The sequence below is a fragment of the Lithobates pipiens genome, unplaced genomic scaffold, assembly GCF_037356315.1.
Source record: "Lithobates pipiens isolate NorthernLeopardFrog02 unplaced genomic scaffold, aLitPip1_a1.2 Scaffold_28, whole genome shotgun sequence".
Lineage (NCBI taxonomy): Eukaryota > Metazoa > Chordata > Amphibia > Anura > Ranidae > Lithobates > Lithobates pipiens.
Window position 1 is genome coordinate 144,074,514 of NW_027507789.1, and position 17,333 is coordinate 144,091,846.

A 17,333-nucleotide genomic window follows, 5' to 3' on the forward strand; every position below is an offset into this window, starting at 1 on the left:
TAAATAGAATTGTAATATTCTGTACAGTGATTGATGGTGATACAATAAGGCTCCCTGCAGTTGTTCATACGTTATACATAATATATATTCCAGAAGATGAGTTACAACAAACAGGTGTAGAGAGAACATAAACCCATGGATCTGTTGACCATTAAGGTCATAGATATATAGGAAGGGTGAATGATATAATATATGAGATATATTTTATATATATATATATATATATATATATATATATATATATATATGTATATATATAGATATAGATATAGATAAATAGATATAGATATAATATATATTATATTCTAATGGTATAATATAATATATGAAATGTACCAATGATATAATGATATATGAAATATATAGGAAGGGCACATATCACCATTTACGGGGGTTCCTCTGTATGCCTAGACTGTACAAGATGCAGGTTATCTCAACAAGATTCAGCAAAAAAGTTAGAAAAAGACAAAAAGGAAATGATTGAAAGCAACTGCACCGAGCTTATCAAGAAACCAAAGTCAAGATCAATAAAATGTGACAGTGAGTACCAGAGAGAGAAAAAAAGACAAAGTACTAAAAGGAAAAATCTCTACCGGAGGAGATGAACTCAAGTAGAGAGAGCACTATCCGCTAGGTATCAGGTAGAAGAAAAGGGCATGCCTGGTGAACACCATATATTCCCTAATACATAATTCAAGAGATCTTTAGATGTCAGAAAGAGAGCGTTGTAAAAAGGGAGGACATGAGATCCCTAGATGAGCGGAGGGAAAGTGTAGAGTGTATGACACCCAGCCACGGACAGGCAGTGCTCATTTAGCTGTGAGTGATATAGAGCTCCCCTCGCTCTCTGTCTCTGCCCTTGATTCTGTCCTTTCTCTCATGCCTCTCTTTTCACTCTTGATACCTGTCTCTTTCTCCTCCCTGCTGTCGGTTTCCTCCCTCTCCCATCTTACATACCTCCCCGTTCACTCTCTCCATCCTGTTCTCCCCTTCATCGTGTCCCACACTTCTCACTCCATCCTCATCCTTATTCCCCCTCCTCTATCTCTCTCTCTTCCACCCTGTACCACCTCCTCCCTCCTTGATGCCGTTCACTCTTTGCATTCTCCAAGTCTCTACTGTTTCTTGTTGCTCTCCTCATTCTTTCCTTTCATACTTTCTCTGTTCTGTTTTGTATAGTTCTGTCCTCTGTTCTCTGTCTCTCTCTCTGTCTCTTTTCCCTATCCTTGTGTTTAGATGTGTCTCCTTTGCGCTCTTCTTCTAACAGCTGGCTTTGCGAGCTCTGCTCTATATTACGTTCCGCTGGCTTCTTCCTGTGCGGCTTGTGGCTCAGGGCAGGTGAGGGATGAACATTACCTGGCTAGTGCAGACCTTCCTGAAGATTCAGCTCATTTCCTCTTTCATTGCCTTACACCTATTTTTATTAACTCTCACCCTCTTCCTTCACTTCTTACCCCCCAACATCTATCCTGCACTCCACCTGTGTCTCTCACTTCAGCTTTCTTTTTTCTATGGGACATGGCGGCAGCAGGTGGCTCGGAAGATGGAAGCAGTTGTCCATCCTTTGAGCTGAACCTGATGAAGACAAACGACTGAGCTAACTAATGTATTTCCAGTTCTGTGCTTCCAAGAAGCCCCAGGAGCCATATGCCATGTTTGTGTGGTGCCCACTGCATTATGCCATGCTCCTGAGCCAGTGCATGGCATTTTGCCACATTCCTGCAAAATCAACATCCTTCTACCACTTTCCAGTTATGCTTGTATAATTAGGCTGTGCTTCTGAGGAACCTAAATTATTAGGCCTGGCTCCAAAGTAGCTTCGAGCACCATACCACCTGCAGAGTTGTTGACATTGTGCCATAGTCCTTTAGTGCTCCTCTATGTGTAGAAAGCAGATGCAGTGCTTTGGTGGAGAACTCAGTCCTTGTGCTGAAATGTTTCCATGCTTCTAACTTTTGTATGATTACCGGTGTTTTCAGTTGCAGAGGACAAATCTGTACGACCAGAGGGTCCCAATAATTGTGTAGTGGATTGTGGTGACAGAGCAGGCCTAACGAACACTTATAATCCTCATTTGCATCGGATTTTCCAGGTTCTTGCTGCTTTGATTTAGACCTGCTTTGGTGTAGATGATGCCATGAAGATTAAACACCTTTTGGCTTCATTCCATTTTGGATTCGTGTTGCGTAGTCATTTTGGCATAGCAAAGGTGAGATTTTCTTTTTAAGAGGGATGCATTTGTCCTAATGATCCTTCCAGGCGTCTTGGACACGTTTGTCTGTAGATCAGGTTTCTAGTTTATGCAGTTCAGGTTTTGGATCAGTGCTGGCTGTGTTTGAAGTCTGGTTCTGGTTATGTGGTATGATCTCAGTATGACGTATGCTGCTCAGTCAGGAGTCACAGGATCGACTGGCACATCCACCCATGAATAATTCATGGTATGCCTAAAAATACATTGTAGTGTCTTCTCTATGTCCCATTGTCCTCCCTTATTTTATGTCACAGCATGTTTCCTCCCTTAAGATGCAGATTTTGATGACCTGCACCGATATACTTTCTTGGGCTACACTCATCTTCTGCATGACGCTAATGTATTCCTGCTTGGGTGCTGGTTACCTGTTGGCTGCCACTAGTGTCATTTCACCAGTCATTAGTAAATCATTTGTGCTTCTAGATTTTCTACCTAGAAAAGCTCTTTACTACTCTTATGTTTGTCTTTCACTGTTCTTAAGCCCATACCTCACACCGGGTCTCATTTATTGAAGAATCCTTCATATAAACTGTCAGCATTGCCCAAACATACAAACTGTCAGCATACCTCACACTGGGTTTAATTTATTGAAGAATCCTTCATACAAACTGTCAGCATTGCCCAACAGCAGCCAGATACAAACTTTTCATTCTCTTGCTGTTGATTCAAATTGATCAGGTTGCTTTTAGGCAGTGCACATAGAAAGACAAAAATTAGAGCTTTTGCAAAGTCATGTTGTCCTTCCATTATTATTCATGTAGGAATATTGAAAAACAAAATGCAAAAAGCAATGCCAAGTGCAGTAACCCATAGCAACCAAACAAAATCCGATCCCAGAATGGTTTCTTCTGACGGTTACTATAAATTACTGCACTCTGTTCTGCCATAAGGTCCACTCCTTTGTGTTTTTCATAGATTCCATGACAAATTCCAAATCACACATTGTTTTTTCCAACACTTCATATATTGCATTTTAGAATTCTTCCTTGAGTAGCATGCAAACCAAGTTATGATTGTTATTAATCTTACATTATGTAATATACAACAATAGTACAACCATGTAAATGGGTAGACTGGCATAACACTCTTTTGTCTTCACCTGCAGGTTCAATCTTTGACATGTTCCTGGCTTATTCCGTGGGTTGTCTTTTTCTTGGCGCACTAGGGTGTGGTGCTGTAGTAATGGAAACGCTGCTACCTCAAGCTGGAGGACCTGTGGTGAATGTGCCTCTAGTATTTGGGGGTTCGTTTTCTCAGATGGAACTGATGGGACCTCTTCTTCCAGAAGGATCTTTAAGTCTTCCTCTCGACATTCACACATTTTCAGTGTTTGTCAACGACAGTGGCCCAGGACCACTTCTGCGCCAGCTGTGCCTGGCACTAAAAGGGGCCCATGCGATGGTGTTTCAGGATAACATTGGAACAGAGGCTGTGGCACAGATTCTGGACTTTGTATCTTCACAGACTCTTGTACCAATTATCAGCATAAGCGGAGGATCAGCTGTCGTTTTAAAACCAAAGGTAAGATGTGATGATCAAGGAACCTTGTTTTACTTGTTTGTTGAACTGAAAGGATGGATAGATACATAGATAATATAGACATAACATAGATGTGATAAATATAGCAAATTACTGGATAGGGAACTATAAAAGCTGGGATACCTTTTACTGCATGGATGTGTCTATTTTCATGATAGATGTGGTTATTGATGTAAACTGTCATGGTAAATTAACATTAAAACAACTGATTTCAGCTACAGAATGTGAACTAGGAGAAAATTGGCTAGCATTGTTGTCAGATTGGCAGGTTTTCTGCCAAACTGGTTTGGTGTTATGTACAGTACTTTAACCCACCAGACAGGACACAAGTTCAGCCTCAGGTTTTGGAGCCTCTGGGTGGGTTTGTTATCCCCCAACATTTTAGCTGGATTCTATCTCCATGTGTGGATACTAGAGGGCATACACACATCTGTACAGGCTATGGAATATGTCCTTCCATATCCCCAGGAGTAGTTGCTGCCTGTCCAACCGATGTTCACTCTAAAGCTGAGCCTTTAAATATATATGAAAGCACATAAAGATGCCTACATGTAGGTTCACAAGCCTTGTAGCACTCCCTCAAATGCCCAAAGTCAATCAAGATCCTATCACATACTTGGTGAAGACTGCAACGTTGTGGAGGCCTCTCCTGCCCAACATTTCTGAAGGTTGAGACAGAGAGTGTGAGGGCATGGAGTGACACAAGTGCCAGAATAGCTGACTGGTGATGTCCGCTCCTTAGGTAGGTTGAGCAGGAAATCGGAGTCCTCATGAGAGGATGCTGAAGCAGCTTGGCACCAGAGCAGTAGATTGAAGCAGGCGACAGTCAGCAACAGCCAGGCAACAAAGAACCAAAATCGGCATGCAGAGCAAGTCCAAAAAGCAGGCCAAGGTTGGTAACAGCTGGGCAAAGCAGTCTGAATCAGCAGGCAGAGACAAGTCCAGTATAAAGGCAGAGGTCAGGGTAACCAGATGAGCAAGGTTGAAGCAAAGAACAGAGGAAAAGCCCAAGGAGAGGCAAAGGTAGGCAAAGACAACGGATCAGGTCTCGGGATTCAGCAATCCAGGTGACACGTCCATTTAAATAGGCTGCAGGGCACCAGGTGTGCACGCCATTTGCTATGTGCATGTGCACATGCACACATGGATATCTCGGATCAGCACAGCACATCTGGTGTTGCCCAGAAATACGAGCAGCAATCCATGAGCATGAATTCACACCGATTTCCTGAAAAAAACGGTTTTCTTTACCCCACATGTAATTTCACAATGGAGATACCTAAATGTAAGTTTGCATAACTTGTAGCTATCCCTGGAAGCCCCAAAGTTCATGGAGATCCAACATTTAAATAGAAACTTTGGTTTGTTAAAACATGCTTTACCCCATCCCTCTCACTTTTCATTTGTCACAATAGGTTCTTCACTGTTATAAGCTTCTGTACCAGCTGTGTGACACCAGAGAAAAGTACACTTAGGCCCCTTTCACACTAGAGGTGCGATCAGGTCCGCCTGTCCAATCTCCTCTTTGGAGTGGCAGGTGTAAAGGGACATGTGTCCATTTATACCTGCCAACACTCAAACTGATCTGCTAAAATCAGGTGGATGGAGATCTGTTCTCCTTTCGTGTAGCAGATGGGTATAAAACGGACAGGTGGTCCATTTACATTCATCCATCCATAGAGGAGAGCAGGCTGTTTCCAAGTCCACTCTGCATAAGTGGAGTGGACACAGACCAGCCATCCACCTGCTAAGCGGGTATCAATGGACAGAGTCAGTCCCGTAGGAAAGGGGTCTTAGACTGTGATTGAAAAAAACTCAAATAAAAGCCAATGGAGCGCCTCTATTATGTACTAGTTCACAATGTCCAACCAGTGTGAGAAGAAGATAAACCAGGATTTCAATAGAATTCAATGTTTCTATTTATTCACAAAGTTCAGTAAAAAAATAAATAATGTATGTATGTATATATATATATATATATATATATATATATATATATATACACACACACACACATACACAGTATCTCACAAAAGTGAGTACACCCCTCACATTTTGTAAATATTTTATTCTATCTTTTCATGTGACAACACTGAAGAAATTTCACTTTGCTACAATGTAAAGTAGTGAGTGTACAGCTTGTATAACAGTGTAAATTTGTTGTCCCCTCAAAATAACTCAACACAGCCATTAATGTCTAAACCGCTGGCAACAAAAGTGAGTACACCCCTAAGTGAAAATGTCCAAATTGGGCCCAAAGTGTCAATATTTTGTGTGGCCACCATTATTTTCTGCCTTAACCCTCTTGGGCATGGAGTTCACCAGCGCTTCACAGGTTGCCACTGGAGTCCTCTTCCACTCCCCCATGACAACATCACGGAGCTGGTGGATGTTAGAGACCTTGTGCTCATCCACCTTCAGTTTTGAGGATGCTGCACAGATGCTCAACAGGGTTTATGTCTGGAGACAGCTTGGCTAGTCCATCACCTTTACCCTACCAAAGTAGTGCAGGGAGCTTTTTCAAAGTCGGACTGACTCGTGTCGGACTAGTTAAGACAGCTCTCATTGGGAATCATTGCTTTACACACATCATGCTACATGTGCTCCCAAAGTCGGAGCTTATGTCGTACCAGTATGAACCCAGCCTAATGCAGTTACATGTTTATTTTAAAAAAAATATATAAAATCTGTTTTTAAATGCAACTAGCAAATGTATTTGAGTCTAAAAGTAGATTAGGAAGAACTACACATGGACCCAATCAGATGTGATTTATGATGAAAATACCCACGCTTAGGTAAATAAACTTTTATATAAACCAATTTGAATAAATCCTTTTACCAGCTGCTGCTCTAATAAGGTTCTGTACCTTTTAAATTGCATGTATAGATATTTTTAAAGCACTGCCTGGTTATAGATGCAAATCCCCACTTATATGTTCATAATAACTGATACCTAATCAAAAAAGTCCCAATTGGCTGTAAAAATGATCTTAAATAATCAGATTACATAAAATGAAAAATGAATAAACATGTGTCATATATGAGTCTGTGTCCTTTTGTCTTCATACATGGAGGATTTCATAATCAATTATCTAACCGTGCAGTGCCAAGTGCTTTTCCTTAACCACTTTCAGACCGGACCATTTTGCTGGTAAATGACCAGAGGTCTTTTTACACTTTGGCACTGCGCTGCTTTAACTGGTAATTGCGCGGTCATGCAATGTTGTACCCAAACAAAATTTGCGTCCTTTTCTTCCCACAAATAGAGCTTTCTTTTGATGGTATTTGATTGCCTCTGCGATTTTTATTTTTTGCGATATAAACGTAAAAAGACCGCAAATTTTGAAAAAAAATGATATTTTCTACTTTTTGTTATTAGAAAAATCCAATAAACTCAATTTTAGTCATACATTTAGGACAAAATGTATTCAGCCACATGTCTTTGGTAAAAAAAAAGTCAATAATTGTATATTTATTGGTTTGCGCAAAAGTTGTCACATCTACAAACTAAGGTACGTTTTCTGGAATTTACGCAGCTTTTAGTTTACGACTGCCTATCTCATTTCTTGAGGTGCTAAAATGACAGGGCAGTACAAAACCCCCCCAAATGACCCCATTTTGGAAAGTAGACCCCCTAAGGAAATTGATAAGAGGCATGTTGAGCCCATTGAATATTTTATTTTTTTGCCTCAAGCGATTGAATAATGACAAAAAAAAAATTTTTTTTTTTTTTTTACACAAAGTTGTCACTAAATGATATATTGCTCACACATGCTATGGGCGTATGTGAAATGACACCCCAAAATAAATTCTGCTGCTTCTCCTGAGTACGGGGATACCACATATGTGGGACTTTTTGGGAGCCTAGCCGCGTACAGGGCCCCGAAAACCAAGCACCGCCTTCAGGCTTTCTAAGGGCGTCAATTTTTGATTTCACGCCTCACTACCTATTACAGTTTTGAAGGCCATAAAATGCCAAGATGGCACAAAACCCCCACAAATGACCCCATTTTAGAAAGTAGACACCCCAAGCTATTTGCTGAGAGGCATGTTGAGTCCATGGAATATTTTATATTTTGCCACAAGTTGCGGGAAAATTACAAACTTTTTTTTTTTTTTTTTTTTTTTCACAAAGTTGTCACTAAATGATATATTGCTCATGCATGCCATGGGCATATGTGAAATGACACCCCAAAATAAATTCTGCTGCTTCTCCTGAGTACGGGGATACCACATATGTGGGACTTTTTGGGAGCCTAGCCGCGTACGGGGCCCCGAAAACCAAGCACCGCCTTCAGGCTTTCTAAGGGCGTAATTTTTTGAGTTCACTTCTCACTACCTATTACAGTTTTGAAGGCCATAAAATGCCAAGATGGCACAAAACCCCCACAAATGACCCCATTTTAGAAAGTAGACACCCCAAGCTATTTGCTGAGAGGCATGTTGAGTCCATGGAATATTTTATATTTTGCCACAAGTTGCGGGAAAATTACAAACTTTTTTTTTTTTTCACAAAGTTGTCACTAAATGATATATTGCTCACGCATGCCATGGGCATATGTGAAATGACACCCCAAAATAAATTCTGCTGCTTCTCCTGAGTACGGGGATACCACATATGTGGGACTTTTTGGGAGCCTAGCCGCGTACGGGGCCCCAAAAACCAAGCACCGCCTTCAGGCTTTCTAAGGGCGTTACAGTTTTGAAGGCCATAAAATGCCAAGATGGCACAAACCCCCCCCCCCCAAATGACCCCATTTTAGAAAGTAGACACCCCTAAATTTAGGGGTACACTAGTGAGACTAGGTAATAAATGGCGGGTGCCCTGAAACTATAAAAAAATAACTAACCAACCAGCGTCACCTGTAACAGTTATATGGTGATCACTGGTGAAAGGGTTAACTAGGGGGCAATCAGGGGGCTTTATGCGGTAGTATATGGGGGTCCCTGGCGCTATAAAAAGCTGCGGCGAACCTAAATACCTACCTGCCTAACTAGCGTCACCTGTGACACTAATACAGCGATCAGAAAAACGATCGCTTATTAGGCTGGGTTCACACTGGAGCGATGCGGGAACGCCACGAATGCGCGGCGGGTTCCCGCATCGCATGCCTCCCGGCGGCAGTTCACACTGCCCTATGCGAACTGCTGGGAGTGTCAGTGAAATGTTAATGACACCCCCAGATCAGTTCGCATATCGCAGTGCGATCTGCAAACTTGGATCGCATGGTGTGAACACCCATGCGATCCGATTCTGCTGCGGACCAAAAAAAGGGTCCCGTGCGAGTTTGCGGCGGGTGCGACACGAATTCAGCCATACTATCTGTATAGCTGAACTCGAATCGCACAGAGATCGGATGTGATTTGCACTGCAGTGCGGTGCGAATCACATCCGTTCTCATAAACCGCTGCAATGTGAACCCAGCCTTAGTGACACTGGCGACGGGGGGTGATCACGGGGTTAAACCTTTATTGGGGGGGTTAGGGGGGTACCTTAGAACTAAAGGGGGCTAACCCTAACTGCCCTAACAGTTATTAGTCACAAATGACACCTGCCGGGTGATCAGGGGGTTAAACCTTTATTAGGTAATAAATGGCGGGTGCCCTGAAACTATAAAAAAATAACTAACCAACCAGCGTCACCTGTAACAGTTATATGGTGATCACTGGTGAAAGGGTTAACTAGGGGGCAATCAGGGGGCTTTATGCGGTAGTATATGGGGGTCCCTAGCGCTATAAAAAGCTGCGGCGAACCTAAATACCTACCTGCCTAACTAGCGTCACCTGTGACACTAATACGGCGATCAGAAAAATGATCGCTTATTAGGCTGGGTTCACACTGGAGCGATGCGGAAACGCCGCGAATCCGCGGCGGGTTCCCGCATCGCATGCCTCCCGGCGGCAGTTCACACTGCCCTATGCGAACTGCTGGGAGTGTCAGTGAAATGTTACTGACACCCCCAGATCAGTTCGCATATCGCAGTGCGATCTGCAAACTCGGATCGCATGGTGTGAACACCCATGCGATCCGATTCTGCTGCGGGCCAAAAAAAGGGTCCCGTGCGAATTTGCGGCGGGTGCGGCGGGTGTGGCGGGTGCGGCGGGTGCGGCGAATGGCTGAACTCGAATCGCACAGAGATCGGATGTGATTTGCACTGCAGTGCGGTGCGAATCACATTCGTTCTCATAAACCGCTGCAATGTGAACCCAGCCTTAGTGACACTGGCGACGGGGGGTGATCACGGGGTTAAACCTTTATTGGGGGGGTTAGGGGGGTACATTAGAACTAAAGGGGGCTAACCCTAACTGCCCTAACAGTTATTACAGTCACAAATGACACCAATGCAAAAAAAAAAAAAAAAAAAAAAAAAATGACATTGGTGTCACTGTGACTGGGGGGCAGGGGTAATTGGGGGGGTGATCGGGGGGTAAAGGGGGGGTGTGAGTGTGCCTGGCATGTTCTACTGTGTGTGGGATGTGTTGGTGCAACTCACTGATCCGCTCTCCTCCGTGTCGGAACGAAAAATACCGACACGGAGGAGAGAATACATCACTTCCTCTCCTGTGTTTACATTACAGGAGAGGAAGTGATGTCACCGGGGATTTCCATTCGTCGGGAGCGATCGCGAGGGGGTGGCCATGAATGAATGGCCGTCCCCTCGTCCGGGATCGCTCCCGAACGAAAACCGACCGCCGCAGGCACCGGGCGGGGGCCCGATCGGGCCCCCGACCCGCGGGAGGCAAAGGACGTACATATATGTGCTTATGCCTGCCCGTGCCATTCTGATGACGTACATCAGCGTGAGGCGGTCGGCAAGTGGTTAAATAAAGTGCAAATTGTGATCCCCTTCTGTGTCCTCACTCACCGACTAACATGGACTCCTATATTATAGGGGTCCTAAACGCTTACTAGTATCCTGGGGGTGCTGGAACTTGTAGTCCTCCTCTTTGGAGATGATCGGCATTAGTAAGCCATGGCGTTGTATTTTTCCTGAGATTTCCTCAGCCCTTCCAGACAGCAAAACTAGGCTGGAGACCTGAGACCTTTCTCTACAGCTGTTTGACATTTGTACTGTGCAAGGTAAATCAGTACAGCTGAATAGTGTGCATTACTGGAGTCTTTTGTGGCTGGACACTATATCAATGGATATATTAGAATGTATTAGTGGATAACTCAAACATGACCTAGTTATTATTATTACTGCACTAGGTGGGTAGAAAGACATTACCTAAATTACATGTACATAACCAGAGACATTGCTGGGACGGGGCAACTGAACATCAGCTACCAACCACAAATCGCATTGTACTCTTACCATCCTACTGTTCAGGGCCAGAATCGGAAGCAGAGGGAAGGCAGTACAATACAAGGGCATTGTGTGTGCACATCCAAATCATCTTGGTCAGGTTTCTCAGGTCTCAGTTGTTGTTTGGTATACGGTGCTACATTGTATATTCTAGTATATTATGTTTTTAACCACTTCAAGTCTGAACACTTTCACCCATCGCTCCCAACTGTCCCTGATTTGGAACAATGTCCCTCTGTCCCCCTTTCCTCCTCATTTGTCCCTCATTTTGGTCTGATCTATATAGTTGAATATAAAATGCACTTTTTATCTTTCAAAAAGTGTTTCCCAGAGCTAAACCTTTTATCCAAATTCTAAATTACTGCATTTGTAAATTTCAATAGCCAATATAAAGGAATATTAATGGTAAAAAAAAGCCCTTGTGTGTTTAATCATTTTATATTATATAATTCTCCTTTAAAGTGATTGTAAGGGTTAATTTTTTTTTTTTTTTTTTTTTTTTTAACAAACATGTCATATTTACCGCCACTGTGCAGCTCATTTTGCACATAATGGCTTCAAACCTGCTCTTCTGGGGTCCCCTGGCGGCTCTCACGGCTCCTCCCCACATCAGATAACCCCCTAGGAGAAGCCTCCCCCCGAGGGGGTTACCTTGCGGACGTGCTCCCGAGTCCAGCATTGGGCGTCCATAGCCGCTGAATGTATGACTCCGCCCCGGCGCCCCTGTCACTGGATTTGATTGACAGCAGCGGGAGCCAATGGCTGCGCTATCAATCTATCCAATTAAGAGCTGAGAACCCCGAGCAGAGAGACAGCGTGTCCCCATCGGGTCAAGTTCCAGGGCTCAGGTAAGTAAAATGGGGGGCGGTCACTGGCAGGTGTTTTTTCACCTTAATGCATAGGATGCATTAAGGTGAAAAAACACACAGGTTTACAGCCCCTTTAATTACTTAAGGACCAAGCCTATTTTTCAAGCTTGGTTTTTACAAGTTAAAATCGTTTTTTTTTTTTTTGCTAGAAAATTATTTGAAACCCCCAAACACACCCTAGAGAATAAAATGGTGGTTGTTGCAATACTTTGTGTCGCACTGTATTTGTGTAGCGGTCTTGCAAGCTCCATTTTTTTGGATAAAAAAAAAACATTTTTTGAATTCAAAAATAAGACAACAGTAAAGTTAGCCCAAATTTTTTTTTATATTGTGAAAGATAATGTTACACCGAGTAAATTGATGGCAACAAACCCTAAAAAATCTCCATATGCAACGTTTAAAAATTTCTACAGGTTGCCAGTTTTGAGTTAAAGAGTATATTCATATGTGGGCACGACTTGCGTATGTGATCGCTTCCGCGCGCGCACTTGGTGGGACGCTTTAAAAAAAAAAAAATCGTATTTATTTTACTTTATTTTTACACTGTCCTTTAAAGAAAAAAATGTGGTCACTTTTTTTCCTAGTAATAGAAAAAAAACGTAACAGGACCACTTAAATGTGAGACCTCAGATCTAACGTTTACACTTAAAGGTAATAAAAAATAAATCCCCCTTTAGGATCATTGGGCAGAAGTGATGTTTGACATTGCTTCCGTCATCCAATGTTATGGAGCCATCTTTTCCCTCACTCTGCTCCATGTCTCAGAGGAGAGAGGACCCAATCTGCTCCGCTGCTACCGACGGCCCCGATAAGCATCAGAGATGACCGGAGCGCCGAGGCCCTCTCCCGCCCCCGATAAAAGCGATCGTTCGGCAAATCCGTTGGTCGGCAAGTGGTTAAGGGGCATGGCAGAGGTCATGTCCTATGCCTACATCATTTTGCTAATAGGTGTCCCTCATTCCCATTTCAAAACAGTTGGGAGCAATGCTTTCAACAGAGCACTGAAAGCTGAAAATTGGCCTGGACAGAAAGGGGGTCTTCCTGCCCAGGCCAATTGTCAGCTTTCAGTGCTCTCACACTTTGAATGACAATTACTCAGTCATGCAACTCTGTACCCATATGAACTTTTTATCATTTTTAGAGAAAGATGGAGCTTTCTTTTGGTGGTATTTAACCACTTCCCGCCCGGCCTGTAGCAGAATGACAGGCAGACGGTGATTCCGTTATCCTGACTGGACGTCATATGACAATAGGGGGGGGCGCGATGATCGTTGGTGCTGTGTGTCAGTCTGACACACCGCACCACCGATCTCGGTAAAGAGCCTCTGGCGGAGGCTCTTGACCACGTGATCTGCCGTGTCTAATCATGGCTGATCACAGTGTAAACAGGAACAGCTGTGTATTGGCTTTTCCTCACTCGCGTCTGACAGATACGAGTAGGGGAGAGCCGATCCGCTGCTCTCCTGTCAGGGGGGTCTGAAGATGCCCACTTCAGACCACCAGGGATACCGCCAGCAGCACCAGGGATTGCCACCACTGGGAAAAGTGCCTGGTATTGAAGTGGTTAATCCCTCTAGAGGGTGCACATGAGCGACGGTGTGGGAGGACGTACATCCACCAGCACCGGTGCTCAGGGCCGCTGATAGGGGGGGACCACCAGCCCTCCTGTACTGGGCCCTGCCCTATAGGGGGGCCCAGAGGCAGAGGGGGGACTCCCACATTATAGGGACTATACTAATCCTGAGCTAGGGTCCCATGTAGTGTGCTTGGGAGGAAGCAGAAAGCAAATTATTTAAACACTTTTGGGAGTAATCTGCAGCCGTATGTCCAGACTATTACATACAGTACATTGCACAAGTCCCAGTCTCTTCTATATCGATACGCCGGCCGGGACTTGTGTAATGTAATTGTCTGGACATACGGCTGCAGATTACTCCCGAAAGTGTTTAAATACTTTGCTTTCTGCTTCCGGCTGTCCAACTTTGTGCCCGGGAGGAAGGAGCAGAGGTTTTAGAGGAGCTCAGCTTCTGGCCGGTCCCCACGCTCCCAGATCCAGAGGATCCAAGCCCCCCCACCATGGGTGTCCGCAGAACTTTTTCCAAGGGGGGGCATCATTTCAAGGCCACTCATGCTCTGCCCCTTTTCGACAATCTCATGAAAATCTTTCCACTGGTAATACATATGTGTTATATAACAGATAATTCATCTTCACTTTGTATTGGAAGTTACTCTGGCAGCTGTGTTCCAGGCCCATACAGCCTAGAGAATGTACATCTTTTACATTGCAATACATCTGTTGGGATTCCAGGGGGGGGCACTTGACCCTCCTTGCCCCCTGCTGCGGATGCCCATGCCCCCCACCCCAGGAGAAGCACTGCATGAGGACCCCAGATAAAAGAAGCCAGCAGGACCAGGTACTTGTGAAGTCGGGGGATGTTAGGTGGAGGTAGAGATTGGACCCGGGCTCTGAGCATAAAGTTGGCCATACTGCATACTGCTCTCCCACATATCTAAAATATTGTGGGTATTCACCGTGCCCAGAGTGAAAGTATTTTCCCTTCTGTACTTTCTATTGCGTTAATATATAGTATATGTATATTAAACCCTGCATTTCTCCATTGTACACAGTCCACGGGTTAGAGGGAGGAGTGCTCAGGTTCAGGCTTATGTGGGGGGCCCCGCCAGGTAGACTGTACGGGGCCCCATGATTTTTAACAGCGGCCCTGCCGGTGCTGCTCACATCCGGTTTATGCAATGGGAAGTGGTTAAGGCTACTGTATTGCTACCATGTTGAGGAGTATTGTGGTAGGGCAGTCATGGAAATATTATTGTAGTATTGTAGTAGATTATATGTAATTATATGTAAGCTCAACCACTAAATCTCATATAAATGTTAAAATGTCATGCAATTTAAGTCGTTTTCAATATTTTTGAAATGTACAGTTTTATCAAAAAAAATCTATGGTCACAGCATACAGGCATGGCCAAAAGTTTTAAGAATAACACAAATATTCATTTTCACAAAGTCTGCTGCTTTAGTGTTTTTAGATACTTTTTGTCAGATGTTACTATGGTATGTAGAAGTATAATTACAAGCATTCCATAAGTGTCAAAGGCTTTTATTGACAATTACATTAAGTTTATGCAAAGAGTCAATATTTGCAATGCTGACCCTTCTTTTTCAAGATCTCTGCAATTCACCCTGGCACTGGGCCACATCCTGACTGGTGGCAGCCAATTCTTGCATATTCAATGCTTGAAGTTTGTCAGAATTTGTGGAGTTTTTTTTGTTCACCTGCCTCTTGAGGATTGACCACAATTCTCAATGGGATTAAGGTCTGGGGAGTTTCCTGGCCATGGACCCAAAATTATGATGTTTTGTTCCCCAAACCACTTAGTTATGGCTTTTGCTTTATGGCAAGGTGCTCCATCATGCTGAAAAAGGTATTGTTTATCAACAAACTGTTCATAGATGGTTGGGAGAAGTTTATTCATGGCTGTGTTCTTCGGCAATATTGTGAGTGAGCCCACTCCCTTGGCTAAGAAGCAACCCCACACATGAATGGTCTCAGGATGCTTCACTGTTGTCATGACAAAGGACTGATGGTAACACTCACCTTTTCTTTTTTTGGATGCCCTAAACTATTGGAAAGGGGATTCATTCGAAAAAATTACTTTAACCCAGTCCTCAGCAATCTAATGCCTGTACCACTCCCTGTACCTTTTGCAGAATATCAGTCTGTCCCTGATATTTTTCCTGGACAGAAGACCATCCTCCAAATGTCTTCTCACTGTGTGTGCAGATGCACTCACACCTGCCTGCTGCCATTCCTGTGCAAACTCTGCACTGGTGATACCCCAATTAGGGTTGTCACCTGTCCGAGATGCACCCGGACGGTTCGGGTTTGGAATCATGCGTCCGGGTTTCAGACTGCCTAAAACCTGGACACAATATTCAGACTGGACTATGGCTTTCCAGGGTTGTTGGCTGCAGTTGTCTAAGCTGAGTGTCTGTTATGCCACGTACACACAATCGGTCCGCCGGACAATCCGCCCGTGTGTGGGCTCCGGCGGACTTTTTCTTTCCAAAAGTCCGGCGGACTTAGAAAGAAGTTTTGACTCAAAATTGCCCGCCGGACTCGGCAGTCCGACGGACAATCCGTCCGTCTGTGTGCTAGTCCGCCGGACTTTTGAAATGAACGGACTTGCCCACACACGGAGAAAAGTCCGTGCTAGCCCCGTCGCCTGGTATGGGTTTAAAGGGGAAACCCTACACTGAAAAAACGGTGTGGGGGCCCCCCAAAGTCCATAGCAGACCCTTATCCGAGTACGAAGCCCAGCCGGATGGGAAAATGGGAGGGGACGAGCGAGCGCCATCCTCCGGGACTGTGACATCATAAGGGGCGTAGTCACCATGTGACATCACCCGGTGACTCCGCCCCTTGTCCCTATATAAGTCGCCGCACAACGCGTCCCTGCCATTGCGGCCAGAGAGAGCGTTGTGTCAACATCGCAAGGAAGAAGAAGAAGAAGAGAAGAAGGCGGCGGCAGCAACAGAAGACCGGGCCAACGCTAGTAAAAGAGCTATAGGAAGATAGCGGAGGCCCAGCAAGAAGAACCGAAGAGCGGGACAAGACCCCTGAAGAGCGAGACAAGACCCCGAAGTTAGAAGAAGACCCCCGGGCGGCAGCGGCGACGACAAAGAAAGCCAGGCTCCTCTGCTAGTAAAAGAGCTAGCAAAAGAGCAGAAGATAGCGGAGGAGTCCGGAGAGAAGACCCCCCAAGACGGAAGAAGAGAAGACCACCGGAGCTGTCTAATAAATTATTTTAAAAACTTGTGTTGTTTTTTTAGTTACACTTTTTTTCACCAGGTGAATGGGTAGGGGTACAATGTACCCCATACTCATTCACATAGGGTGGGGGCCGGTATCTGGGGGCCCCTTATTAAAGGGGGCTCCCGGATTCCGATATGCCCCTGCCTGCAGACCCCGAACAAGGTTGCTGGGAAGAGGCCCTTGTCCTCATCAATATGGGGACAAGGTGCTTTGGGGTGGGGGGGGGGCAAAGCACCTCCCCATGTTGAGGCCGCGTGCCTGGTATGGCTCAGGAGGGGGGGTGCTCGCTCATCCTCACCCCCTTTCCTGACTGGCTGGGCTGCATGCTCAGATAAGGGTCTGCTCTTTACTGTGGGGGGACCCCACACTGTTTTTTCAGCGTAGGGGTTTCCCTTTAACTCCATACCAGGTTATGGGGCTAGCGAGGTGTCAATCTCGCCGATGGAGGTGCGGACATTCACTTCCTTCGCTAGTCCCGGCTACCTGGAACCACGTTGAAAATGAATGGACTTTTCTCCGTGTGTGGGAAAGT

At 44.7% G+C, this 17,333-nt stretch overlaps 1 protein-coding gene across 1 annotated transcript in view; it reads left to right on the forward strand.

The window, feature by feature from the left end:
* Window positions 1-820: 820 nt before the first annotated feature.
* The window catches only part of GRIN2C (glutamate ionotropic receptor NMDA type subunit 2C), a 306,773-nt gene continuing 290,260 nt past the window's right edge, over window positions 821-17,333 (forward strand). Inside the window, exons 1-2 of the mRNA XM_077459635.1 lie at window positions 821-1,338; window positions 3,357-3,772. Coding sequence (XP_077315761.1) covers window positions 3,371-3,772 — 402 coding nt within the window. The 5' untranslated portion in view covers window positions 821-1,338; window positions 3,357-3,370. The remainder of the gene's footprint in view (window positions 1,339-3,356; window positions 3,773-17,333) is intronic.